The sequence below is a fragment of the Centrocercus urophasianus genome, unplaced genomic scaffold (assembly GCF_019232065.1).
Source record: "Centrocercus urophasianus isolate 14NV4802_14NV808 unplaced genomic scaffold, USGS_Curo_1.0 seq_73, whole genome shotgun sequence".
Lineage (NCBI taxonomy): Eukaryota > Metazoa > Chordata > Aves > Galliformes > Phasianidae > Centrocercus > Centrocercus urophasianus.
The window spans coordinates 9,223,106-9,237,002 of record NW_024885344.1 but is presented as its reverse complement, the minus strand read 5'-3'; the positions used below and the strand labels follow the sequence as shown (position 1 = coordinate 9,237,002).

Below are 13,897 nucleotides of genomic sequence, written 5' to 3'. Positions count from 1 at the left end.
ATAAAAGCATTCTTAGGAGCTCAGCCAGCTCGTACCATGTCCCAGTCACTCACTGCCTCACAGCAAGTGGAAATGATAGGGAAATAAAGGAGTTTGTATGTAATAACTCAGTGCTTTTCTCTGAGGTCATGCCATATATAATCTGTTTCTGCTCCCCAAGTGTCTTCTACAAAAATGTCAATGTGTCCTTTCATTTAGTAGCTAGATTGATATTCCTGCAGGCTTAAAAATAGTGGGAACAGACCTCTTCCAGTTTAACATTTTTTTGTTTTCATACAAGCGTGTCTGACTTTCCTTGTCTTTATGGCATGTGGCAGTAAAGGCATGTTTGAAACTATTAATCTTCAGTAGACTGTTTCAGAAGAAAGCATTCTTTTACTTGACAGAATCAGAAGTTCCATAGTAGAGCAGAAAGACCAAATGCTGTCTTCCAGTTTTCACCATTAAGCACAGTATAACAAGAAGTCATTTCACGACTGTCATGGCTTTAAATAATAGGGTTGCAAATCCTGCAGAACATTTAAAAGGATTAAACACAGAAGGAATAAAGTTAGCTCTGGCACAGCTGCTTGGATGTAAGTAGATGGGAGCCTCTTTGAATTTCAGATGTGTATGTGTAAGCCATACGCATTCTGCTTAACTATTTCCTACCATAGTGCTCAGGTACTTCACTCTGAGGGAATGTAGAAGAACAATTCAGCCTTTTTAAGTCACGTGGGCCACCAGTTACAGGTGTGACTGAGGTTGAGCCAGATTCTATGCGTGTTGCTGACACCAAGGAGAACTGCCGCCATGTGAAGTAGGGAGCTTGCTTTTGTTGAACATTTCTTACCCAGGCTTCATGATGCCTGCAGAATCTGGCTCTATGTTTGTGTGCTCTGCCAAGTCTAGCAGATGAAGAGGCTTCATAAAATGTTTGCAGGATGCTGAGATATTAGAATATGATCATAAATCAGGCATTTGCGTTATTCCTGGCAAAGCCTGTTAGAACATTTTCTTCTGTATCTATGAAACCTATCCACGCCTTTTCATCACAGAGCATTCTGCTTTCTTCTTTTTCTCACTCTCCTGTTAAGTTGTTGGAGAAAACTTCGCTTTGAACTTCAGCGAACTAGTTCATTTACAATACAACATTATTTTTTTCTCTGGCCATCATTTTCCTTCTATAGTTACAGGCTTCTCTGTCTATCAGGCACCACTTTCCTTTCAGCTGAGCTTTGTGCTGAAGTGACAGACCTTCTATTGGGGTTTATATGGGTTGTAAGCTCTTGCATTCCTGTGCTGCAAGGACCATAGTGGCCATCTTAGCATATGAGAGAATGGCACAATATCCTTTCTTCTTCTGCTTCTTCTTCCCGACACAATGGTACCTGCATTAGCTGTACATAAATATTTCTGAAGTAGTTATCTACGTACTTGAGAATATGTCCAAAACCCTCTCCTGCTATCTGAAGCAGGAAGAAACTAATGATTTGGTTATGCATGCTTCCACCCACTGGAGATCAGCACAGATTTTGATGAGAAGCAAGGAGAAACATTCTGGTCTTGTACAAAAAGGAAATGTCATGGTGCTGGATTTGTTGCTCATTCTTTGTGGGAAGCTGTGTTGTTCTGTTATCATCCAGATTCCTGACAGTAGATTACTCACAGGTTCTTCCACTTGACTGAGACAAAGAGTAGAAATGCATTTCAGAGGCCATCAATATTGTAAAGGGAAAAGGTTACTGGTGTTGAGCTTTAATGGTGTTTAGCAGCAATTAGAAAATGGAATTCTCTCCTATCACATGAAGTTTGATCATCTCATTTTATGTAACTCCTTCCCACTGAACAGTTAGGTTGAGAACAATAGATCTCAAACTGCACTAGAGACAAAAAGTGACCTCTGGCAGTTCTCCGGGTGGTCTGAGTTTCTCTAATGCTCAGAAGGATGCTGACGTGCGTGCTGTCTGACAATCTGAATTATGCAAGCCATGGCCAGATTAATGTAGGGAAAACTTTTTTTGACACTTGTGAATCGTAGTAGAAAATAATGAGCCCCAAAGCAGATTTTTTTTGTGTTCAGCTACTTCTCTTAACTCCTTCAAATACTATGGAGTACCTGCTGTATGAATTCCTCCCTTCCCTTCTCTACGAGAAGACATTCTCAAAAGCACTGTTTAGAAGTTGTGAAGACTTGCAAACTTCTCACAGATCACGATGAGATGGCATCTGTAATAACTGCTTTAGGGATAGAAGTTCTTTGGAGAAATTTTGGGTAGCTGTATTGACATTTTTATATTAGATGTAAGCAAAACGACTTTATCATCTGCAGAAGAATGATGGGTATAAGGTTTAAATTCACATCCTGAATCTAGCCCACTATAGCCGTGTGTTTAAAATAAAAAAATGTTAAGGGAAGACAGATGTAAATGTCTTCACTGCTTCTGAAAAGAAAAAAAAAAGGCAACAATTATTGTTACTGCTATCAAGAAAAAGGTGTTTCTGTCAGATAAGGAATCACACGAACATTCCTCACTAAATCTCTCCATCAGATGCACAGCCTGTGTACTGCTGTTACTAACCCCTTGCTCTGTAATCTCTCTGTATATATGTCTAATTTATCAGTTTCTTGTAGATTGTCAGCAGCCTGCTGCCTCCATACCGCCACACGGCTCACAACTAGCCAGGGGGCCAGATTGCCAGAATGTCAGGTAAACTGAACTAACTTTTCTCTTTGCACATAGCTGCATGCACGTCTGCAACTCCCCTTGTCTTCCTTGCTCAAATCTTCTTTGCTACGGTTCTTCACTAACAGCAACTTGAGCAGCAGTGATGATTTCTGCAGTGACAATACAAACACGAACCACAGATCCACACACTTACATTCAGGCGAAAATGTTAAAAGGAGAAGTTGTACCTTGCAGCCCTCATTTGTTCTTTTCGTACAGTTCCTCCATGTTGCCAAAACAGCAATGATTCTACTATGTTGCTAGATAAATTTACTTAAATGGAGGACTTGATTTTTAGGGCTGGGCACAGATTTCCATTTTTGTAGGGTGGCATTTTAAAGGTACTTGTGAGATCTCAGCAACTTCAGAAAAAAAGAGATGACAGTGTGTTTTTTGTATGTTCATAGTATGTGCTGTGCACAGTCACTTCTCATTTGAAACAATTTCCATTATTTTTAGACCTTACCCTGATCTATAGCAACCCAGCTGATCTACAGCCCTATTTGCGATAAAACTATTTCCTACAGAACACTAAACTTCATGTGTAGAAGCTTGCTGTAATAGTGCAGACTGGTGGAGGGATGGGGTAGAGCTTTCAGGCTGCGCATGAGGCACTGCTAAGCACTATTGCCAGCTCACAAGTCTTCCAACGGCCTTGGAACAGCCCCTTCATATGTACTTCTCTGTTATTCCTCCCCTAAATGCTAGCAAACTATTGCTTCTGCAGTTTTAAACATCCTTCTCAGAAGGGAAAAGCTACATCACTTAACTCTGCTATGCACTTGTTGGCAAGCATTGCTTTGTTCAGCAGACTAACCTGCAGAAAGGGCACATTCCAAGGGAAAGCCTCAGGGCTTTCTGCATTATCCCTGAGTGCTTCCTCAGTTAGAAAGATCTCATTAGCTACTGGATATATTGGTCAAGAAGTCATTTTTGGCATGTTTCCAAATAAAATCAGAGTATACAATGGCACATAAAATGGTTAATTTTGTAATATGGTTAATATTTTTAAAAATTAGATTGGTCATTCTACAAAGAAGACATACTGCTATACTTATCTGAACTACTGACCTCCAAAGGACTGTAATTTTTACCACTAGATTGGTACTCTTTTGATTAAGAAAAAGCACCGTAGTATTTTTTATATATCAACACTGATGCCTTCCTTGTCTTGGCCACATAGCTGTGTAGCCTTGTAAAGCAGTGAAGCATAACAGACCTGGTGCAAGAGAGTATGATGGTATGAGTTTGTGAATGCTTTAGATGAAATGATTGAAATCTGCAGTGAAAATCGCTGGCTTTTTAAGAACCAGTTAGGTGAGTTTGTTCAGGTTTTCTATACCCAGGAGAGGAAGAAGGCAGCAGCTTGTGATGTCCTTCCTCCTCCTTTTAGAGTTCCTCCTGCTGTAGCACAACTGCTTTCAATCATACAGTGATGTCAGATGAGGAAGGTATTATGTTAAAGCTGTGTCCAGCCCTAAAGTCACCCATTTTAAGAGAGAGCTATGCTTGTTTTTTAAGTCTCTACTGTCATTCTTGCAGTCATGTGACATCTCAATGGCATTTCACCTAGGATCGAGAGATGGCTTGTAAAGAAACTTCCCACATCCTGCTATATGCCTAATGGTGTTCAAACTATTTTGTTCTGAGGTAGCACAGAGGTCCGCTCTGAACTTTAACATTAAACACAGAGAGCTTTCCTCATCCAATATCTATGCTGAGTTTTAAATGGCACTTGTGCATCTCTTGATTTTTCACAGTAGTTGTGAAAGTGTGCTGATTCCAGTCATCTAGTCACTTTGATTAGCTGTACATCTATCTGTCTTCTTGCTCATGCCTGCATGTTTCTGCTAAAACCTGGTCTGGAAAATCTAGGAGAACCTTTTGTTAGAGGTTTTCAAAGGAAACTGATGAATCAATGCGTGAGAATCTAAACTCTGCATTCCATGCCTCACCTCAGTTTCTATGTCCAGAACTGTGGGCAGGCAACCAGACGTAGGCCTACCCTGAAAAGTACTGGATGGTGTTCACCCCTTCCTAGCATCAGTAGCTGTCTGTTTGATGTATTATATTGCACAAGACTAAACTAATACTGTCATCCAATGTTTACAAGAATGTGTCTGTCTTTGGATCACATGCTGGACCCACGTTGTCTAAAAAACAATCAGAAACAAAAGTCCTGATACTGCAAATGAAACCAACATTCATTATTTTGCAATAAATTATAATTTCATTTCGTGTAAAATAGGAAATAAAAAATAGGGTTAATTGTTAAGAAAATAAGATTAAAGTTGAATAAGGAAAGATGCACATGAAAGGGTTGCATTCTGAATATATCACTGGTCTGTTTGTATTTTCCATTGCTGATTCATTACAGTTACAACCTATGCCAGAAAATATTGCATGTGAATGATGTCTTTAAGAAAACAACACAATATTTACTAACACCAAAGAGCATTGCATGATAATTTTCAATTGATTTTAGAACTATATGATGAGCTTTGTGAGTTTTGGGAGGGGAGAGAGCTGATTAAAAACAAATAATAGTAACATGAAAAATTACATGGGCCATATTCACCAACTGAATGGATATCTTCCCAAATGATGGCAGCCTTTAAAGAAAGGATTACAGAAATGTTTAAAAAGCATCAGATATCCTTGGGCAGAAATGTAACAATATTCTTATTCTCACTTAGTAGCCAACAGCTTTAGGTTCTTCCATGTCTTTCTGTTGCTTCATGTTCCTAATCTCACCTGCCACCCTCTACTGCCTGTAACTGTCAATATGCCTGATAGCTGAGCTCCAGGACCTGCTGCCACCATCACCTGTCCTGCCATAAAAAGCACCCTGCATGCCATGTGTCACTTGCTGGTTCTGCTTGATGGATAATGCAATTTTTGTTTAGATAGTGCTGCAGTGATTTGCATAACCCAACTGGGTGTATTGTTCTCCTGAAAGGAGGATGGCACAGCAGTAGAGTGTTATGATGAGAGTCAAACCTACTAGGATTGTAAGTGATGGGTGTATATATGTTGCTGCAAAGGTACCTGTACTGATAACCTTGTAATTTTTTTTCTCTTCTCAATGCCCCTAGTATTTATTATCGGTTGAAAAGGGAATGGTGAGACAAAGTTTTCAATTCCTTTTGTGGACAGAAGTATACTTGTATTTGAAAGTGAGAAGCCACACACAGTAACTGTGGAAAAAAAAGGATGTAATTCTAAGTATAGTACTTCCTAAACAGAGCATATTCTGGAATAGTTTTTATTACAGTATTTGCAGTCAAGGTTGATTTTGTGCTGAAACTGATGCCATAATGGTAATGAGACTGAATGTGTTTAGAGGAAAAGTCTACTTGTGTCAGAGGTCCTGTTTCAGGTCATTACTGCACATAACTAGTCCCAAGTATGGCCATTTTCTCACCAGTCCTCTCCACTGAAGCAAGAACTTCTTATGTTGTTTATTTTTAAAGCTGGGAAGAAAGCCCCAAAAGACAAACATACCTCTGCTAATGAGAAAGGAAAACACTGAGTTTCTATTCCTTTCTGACAATTACAGGAGTTCTTTCGAGGAAAAAAAAAAAAAAAAAAAAAGAAGAAGAAAAAAAAAGAAATGGGGCAGCAATGGAGGAGAGCAAGGCTGTCTTTCTAGAGTAACACAACCATCTTGTTTGCCTTCCCCACATGTGCCATGTTAAAGTTTTAATTTGCTTTTATTTCTCTGAAGGACTTAGTAGTGCTTTTTTAAAGACTACCTTGAAAGCTTAGGAGGTGCTGAAGCCTGGAGATGTCTCTTCATGAGTGGATAGCTTCTAGAGTAAATGCAGACCTTTTGGATCCATCTCCTGACACTCCTGAGACAGACTCATTTGAGAAGAGTAGGAAAAGATCTCTCAGATCCCTCTTCAGATTCTCTGTCTGCATTGGTATGGTGCAGAATGTGACAGAACAAACAGATGATTACAGCCGTGGAAATAAATACTTAGAGAACACAGGCTTGGTGTCTTCACAGGGTGTTTGATTAAATAAGCTCACCTAGTAAGTTTCAAGAACATATTTTTTGACTGGAATATTTATGCCTAGGTGGTTAGTTTTAGATGATACATGAACTGAGGAGTCATAGAACTGAATAGAATTTTTTTAGGAAAAAGCAGTCAACTCTTTGGGACTGACTTACGCAGCCAACTTCAAAATGGAACCTATGAGGTCCTGAGCTCCTATAACTCACTCTCACCAGCCATTTTGTAATCAAGCAGCTCATCTTCAGGGGCAGGGACCTGCAAGTTTCTGATCTTCAAAGAGGACCAGAGGTGCAGGGGCTCCAACTCCTGCTGAATTGCAGTACCTATGGATTTTTGGGGCATAATCTCCTCAACGCCCTTGATTTAAAACCTGGGCTTTGCCATCTCCTTTCTTAATGGCAGTAGCCCACACTTGTTTGTGTCTTCTGGGAAGTGCAGTGCCGTTTCTTTGTTTCCTATATGTGGAACTGCAGACATTTTCAGTACTGCTGGCATTTCCAATGGCAGACTTTCAAATACCGCTGGCATTTCAGATTGATTCGTTTCCAGCAATAGACTAATTGTGTGCCTTCAGCCAGCACTCGACAGTCTGTACTGCAGAGATAATTTGCATGTTTTTTAAAGAAGGAAAGTGGAAAAAAAGCAGGTTTTCTTAAAGATGGGGCTGTGAATTGATTGTGATTCATCATATATCACACTATTGAACTTGGAATAACTTCAAGACCATAGAACGTTTGAAGGATTAAGAAAAAAAAACCTACTCCCAGTCATATTTTTTGAATAAATTACATTTATTTGTATTCTGCTTTGGAATCTTGCTTTGCCATATGCTTACCTTGAAAGTTTAATGCCTGACACTTAGCTTGGCATCAGCTAGATGAGCTGAAGTTCACCTTCATAAAACAGGATGAGCCAAGGCTGAGGAATGATTTGGGGCTCACTTGAGCAGCATCTGCATTGCCCTCTGCTGCACAGTATACACTGCTGAGCTAAGTGAGCAAAGCTGTGTAGTTGAAGCTTTGCTTGAATGTTACGGAACTTTGCACCAAGGCGTGGGGGTGTGTTCATGTTAGCTGCCCCTTGTCTTTGTGCTGCCACTAATAGACCACAACTCCACCCACGTCTGATTTATTGAAAGCTGGTTCAGACCCCTCTGTACCATATGACAGGGAACACTATAATTGCGTGCGTAGAGGCTTGAGGGATGAATGCTATCATTGGAACAGTTGTTCATGAAAAATAGTCAACAACAGAAAAAGACAGAACTGAAGAGAATTCAAACATGTAAAACAAAAACTCTTGGAAAGTTTTGATTACAAAATACAGAGTGTTTATGTTGCCTGATGAGGAAGGTCAGACTGTAGTTATTTGAATGCCATAGTTCATAGCTCACATTCAGTAAAAGACAATGTTTTCACAAAATGATGAAACCTGACTTCCACATTAGCACTCTCCTAGAGCAATTAATCATTTGTGTATAAATAAATAATTCTTAACCCTCATATAAAGAGTGTGTCTTGCCCTTCAAATTTGCTTCCCCCTTTCACAAATGCATTCATTTCTCTACAGAGCATTTTTCATCAGAGCATGCAAACAGCAGTATTGTGTGCGTATTGTGAACTGTCAAGCAGGCTGTGTGCAGCATTTCATGTCATACATCCAGGTGTCACTCCACGTGTGCATGCTGGGGATTTTCTTTATTTATGCTGCGTATCTAAGGATGCAGATTTAGAGATGAGTTTCCCTCACCTTTTAGAGTTTGTTTCCAGCCTTGATCAACTTACCTGCGCGTAAAACTTTGCCGTGTATTTTAAGCACTTGTTTTTCTTTCTGATTTTCAGTCCTAGTGCTCTTCCAGAAGAGCAGCCACATTCCAGCTCTCAGTGTGCCCCTCTCAACTGTCTCTCTAAGCCTCCTCCTTACCCCTAATCTTCATATGCAACGTAAGAGAAAACGCAAACAGAGTGGAGTTCATGCAACAAAGGTTCGGGTTGTTCCCAGCGAGCGGGTAGACAATCCTGCCTTGTTGCTGCATCGATAAGTCTGGATTCATATCCACTGCTCTGGCAACTGAGGGAAGGTTGAGAAGAAGAACACAAAGCACAGAGCCCAACCTATCAAGAAGACTTTTTATGGTTCCTCTGATTGTATTCAAACTTTACAACTAAAGTGTAGTGAAATTTAATATCTCAACAGAAATGTTCCTCCCAGCTGCTTGGCTTTACCTCTGAAATAATGAGAGACTTAAGCCAGTATTAATAAAGATAAAGTATGTTACTAAACCCTGCCCTCATAACCTCTGAGTTCAGCCATAGGAACCAGTTCACATTTTCTTTCGTCGCTAAGGGTGTGATATTTCCTTCTTACTTTATTTGCACCATAATTTTGTGTTTATAAAATGCAGTCTTTTTTGCACCAGTTGTATTCAATTATTATTATTTTTTTTTAAACAAGCAGAAATAGCTGAAGTGAAGAATGACTGTGTTAATAGTAAAGAGAGGCTTGTTGTATTGGCCAGCACACGGCCAATTCTTATTGCACAAAAATGTTGGCAGTGGGGTGAATTGAAATGTTAGTGATGACTGTATATTTTGCTGCTGCACTGATATTGTTTATGCACTTGTTTTTTAATTCCTATTTCATTAGCTTCTGGTTTTGTTCGGGCTCTTCACTGGAAGATTACTATTTAGCTTAAGAAGGAGATGAGAGGATGATGTATTGGTTTGTTTTCCGTTTTGCTGCATTGTAATTCTATTTTTGCATTTCAGACAAGTAGATGAATTGGTGCTGTTTTTTGGGGTTACTTTCTATTTGGTATCTGAGAAAAAAAAAAATAATCTAAAGTATAATGTCGTGTGCTAATTAAAAACATTCTTTCTTCCTGCTCCCATATTCAGGATACTAGCTTGAGGCCTTACCCTGAAAGACTAGTATGAACAGTGAAGTTGCAGGTATTCTGTGTGAAATATTCTAAGGTGAAATAACTCCTGCAGGCAGACTTAATGGTGTGGATCAAAGCTAGCAGGACTTTAGTGCATTTTTTCCTTGCCAAAAATCAACAGATCCAGAACCTTAGCTCATGTCAGTTTATGACAAATACTCAGGTGATCTACACTACACAGACTCTATTGCAACAGTGCACAGTGCTCCTAGTTCAAGGTTCTCTCCTGTAAAAGCTGAATAATCGGTTGGGTTGTTCTTTTATTTATTTATTTTTTTTAATAGCAAGTGTCAGAACAAAAGCAAGGATAGCAAAATTTACTTTGCACAGTACCTGACAGCAGGGTAAGCTGCTAAGGTGTAATGGTTCAGCACCTCTGGACTTCTCATCTAGTCATCACATAGGAGAAGTCTTCAGTGCTGCCTACTTGTCGGTAATTAGCAGTCCTTGCTCTGTCAGGTGGCCTTAATTTATTTACAGAACAAAGGCTTAGATATTTCCACGTTTTTATTCCTTCTCTGCAGTGTAAGTATGATTTACAAGTGGGAAACACAGCGCAGCCTAAGGTAGAGAGCAGCTGGACAAAAACTGCTGCAGATATGGTTGGAAAAATTTTTTCACATTCTACCTGAGTCTGAGAAAATGAACTCAGGCTTCTGTTAGAAACAGTGCTTACCAAATGTTATGATACACAAAACATCAGCAGAGGAAAGAATCGGTGACCAATCAGTGTGCCTAACAATTATTATTTCCATGGTACCAGTAATGAAGGTGCTGTAAATAGAAATATTCTCTGTAATCAACGGTGTGTGTCACTTGCAGCCTTGGCAAAGCAGCTGAGCTATTGTAACAAAACATTCAGAGTCGAAGGTGAAGAAAATAGGAACAAGTTGTCATCAAATTCTGATCAGATTGAACAGACAATTCTCGGCAATGTTCTGCTTAGGTTTACCATGCAGTTCACGTGGTTCTTCTTGTATGCATTTACATAACTATTTAGTGTCATACTTAACCTACATGTTGTCTTGTCAGAGAAAAGTCAAATAAAACTCATTCAGCTCAGTCACATTGTTTGATCTGAATATTAGCTGCTATTTTGATTTTTACTAAAAAGTAAACGACGACAAAACCGTTTTTGTTGGAGGCAAATGGTGCCTCCCGTGAGCACCTCACAATTCCTGACCTTGCAGACTGGTGTAGGGTGTAGTTGTAGTTCTGAAACAGTGCTGATGCCTTTGACCAATAAGGACAGCTATTACTGATGGTTAAGCAGAAAAAGAATTTGCATTGCACATTGAGTAGAGTTACTGCAGGCTGTACTTGGAATAGATTCTCCTATTTTCATATCCAAATCAAACATATTCCCTGAATTTTAGTTAAACAGGAATTCAGTGAAATGCGTTTCTTTTCTATATAGATATGAATATATTGGAAAAAATGTTGTAGTGGAATGTTTGTTTGGTAATGTATTTGTTTCCAATTGTGATTTGCAGAGCAACTTTGGGAAATTGAAACATGCCGGTATGTCCATGTCGATTAAGAGTTACGAAACAGCATTAAATGGTATAGAAATTGTGGCCCTGTTTTATAGAACTAAGTGGGTTTATTAAATTTTTTATCCTCTTAAGCTTTAAATTCTTCATTTCTAAGTTTTCAATTTACATTTTTTAATATGTAATAAAGCAAGTAAATGTTGGAAATTTAAGAGATCTAGAAACAAACCAATTTAAATGTACAAATGGCTGTAGTTACTGCATTGTAAGTTATAAAACTGTGTAGGTCCCCGGGGACAACTTTTGTCAGTTAACCAGTACAAAATAAAATGCATATCTTGAACTTGAGATGATAAACTCTTCTTTTTTTTATGTAGTGATTGATAGTAGGCAACTTTGTGAACCATTTTGTAGGAAATATTTGCATACAGACAAAAACAGACACAAAAGCCTTTTTTTTTTTTGAGTTGCAAAATATACTTTCTTTGCCCGTTTAAAATTGATTTATGGTGGGGTGTCATCTACACTGATTTCTAAATAGTAAGTAAAAAGGATACATATGTTTTCCACTGGTTGATTGAGCGTGCTCAGAAATGCTGAAATGTGTCCTGCACGGGAAGGAAGCAATTCAAATTCCGCTCTGATTTTCATATCTGAAATGAAGTTTTTGCTCTCTGTGACGGCTTTCAAATTTCTTTGGATTTGAAATGGCATTTTCATTTCTTGTTTAGTGAAACTTAACTTTTCATTGTTCAGAGAAATGGCACAATTCTGGATATCCAGTTTGTAGGGTATGTATAGAAGTGGAAAAAAAAAGGGGGGTGGGAGATGAATAAATAAATATAAATTGTAAGATGTAATAGTATGGAAAATATATTTTCTATCAGAAGGTTATTGGAGGCTTTAACAGAAAGAGGAACTATTATCATTTCTCATGCTGATTGTGTGGATGTTTCTGGCTTCTAAGTGGAGGCAGTAGTGGTATTCTTTCTGATTGATCTCATTGACAGGTTGGCACCTCTGTGCTTGCTCCATCCCCATTTCTCATAGTAAATGAGTATAAGCATAGCTATACAATAGGTTTCATAGGTAGAACTGTAACTAATGTAACACTGCAAGTTTTAATGCCAAGACGACCTTCGATTTATTTTGGATTAGAAAAGATTGCTAACATGTTTAAGCCATTTACCAAATCCAAGTGTTAAGAAAAAGACTGTTCTGAAATATAAACTTAGGAAATGTGACCTCGCCTGTGGAGGCTGCTCATGCTAGGTGTGTTGCAAATACTGCAGTGCAGCTGTTTGTAAAACACAGCCCAGTTCCCATCACACTGCTAAAGACACCTGCAAATCTGGGCCCTTATTTTGATACCAACCTTACTGTTCAGCGTGCAGTGCCAATGACAAGAGTTGTGCTGCCATATCTGGATTGACCACCATCGTCATCATCATCAGATGTAGATTACACGAGCCCTTCTGAGATCTGTTTCCCTGCTTTGATGGAGAATGCCCATCCACCTAGGAGATAGGAAATCTGTGTTTGAAAATGGCAGGCACTGATGTTTTAACTATGAAGTATAATACTATTAATACCTCTTTAAGAATTCCAATTACTTTTCTTCAGTTTTCCTTTGCTGTGTGTAGAGTGAGTCTGAAAGGAATATCCAGCATTCAGGCTTTTCTAACCACTGAAGATTTTTTGTTATTCATTTATTATTTTTGTTTAAGTATAATTAAGCATCCTACGGAAAAGAGAAAAAACAAGAAACAAAAATCCAAACCAACAATTGTCTTTCATCTTCAGGCACATAAAATATGTGTTTGAGATTCTTCACATCATGTAGCTTTTCCATATCCATAATTAAGCCAGAAAATTCTTATTTCTTCTCTGATCTACATACTCCTTGTGTTAAAAAGGCAAGGGGGCTATCAGCAGGACTTTATATTTCATTCTGAGGTATATGTCTTAAATCTGTATTGGATCTGTATGGGAACTGCTTAGTCACAGCCTGAACCGGTGATTGAGCACCTGGTGAGGGGACACAGCCAGCCCAGAGAACACAGTGGAAGTAATTCACCTGTGTGCCTGGAAGGGTTGGAGCCTGGCTCTACCCCTCCCTAACCTCATATAAGGGCTGGCTGCCACCAGGGAAGGATCTCTGCTTGGAGGTTCCTCCTTTTGGAGTAGTTAGCAAGCCGTGATTCTTGGGATGGGTAAGCAAATCTTTCTTTGACTGGATTGCAGCCATCATTCTTTTTTTGTGCAATTTAGACCTGCTTATCTACTATTACTTTTCCATACAGGATTTTAATCTATTTCTTGTTCTTCAGAAGACCCTTATGAAATCTATTAAAAGCCATGTGACAAACTAACAAAATTAAAGGAAAAATGTGATGTTCTGTGACTGATGTCAACATGCAAGTAGACACTAGATGATCAGGCCCTGTGTTTCAAAATGTCTTTCCATGAAGCTCCACATTTGTTTAGTTTATCATTATTTACTGTTAAAGAAATAGCAGCGAAGAGTATGTTGGTTTTTTTCCTCAGCATTTGTAAATTAAATTATATACTGACTTGATTTGAAGAACACTTGGGGAATAATGAAAATAATTGATTAAAAATTTTTGGTAGACTAATTTGATAGCTGAATTGTTATTCAATCAGATGTGAATAAGAAATAAGAGTTATCTAGCTTGTTGGTGTTTGTTTTTTTCCTGTGCACTGGTGTGGCTG

At 38.7% G+C, this 13,897-nt stretch overlaps 1 protein-coding gene across 5 annotated transcripts in view; it reads left to right on the top strand.

Annotated features, from left to right (window-relative positions):
* Window positions 1-11,512, top strand: part of BICD1 (BICD cargo adaptor 1) — a 167,549-nt gene extending 156,037 nt beyond the window's left edge. For 2 of the 5 annotated variants that reach the window (XM_042837994.1, XM_042837992.1), the window contains exon 9: window positions 8,572-11,512. In XM_042837994.1, the coding sequence (XP_042693928.1) occupies window positions 8,572-8,771 (200 nt within the window). In that variant the 3' untranslated portion in view covers window positions 8,772-11,512. Of the gene's footprint in view, window positions 1-2,614; window positions 2,691-8,571 lie in introns of all 5 variants that reach the window. The other 3 variants (XM_042837993.1, XM_042837996.1, XM_042837997.1) reach the window with 3 other exon arrangements.
* Window positions 11,513-13,897: the final 2,385 nt, after the last annotated feature.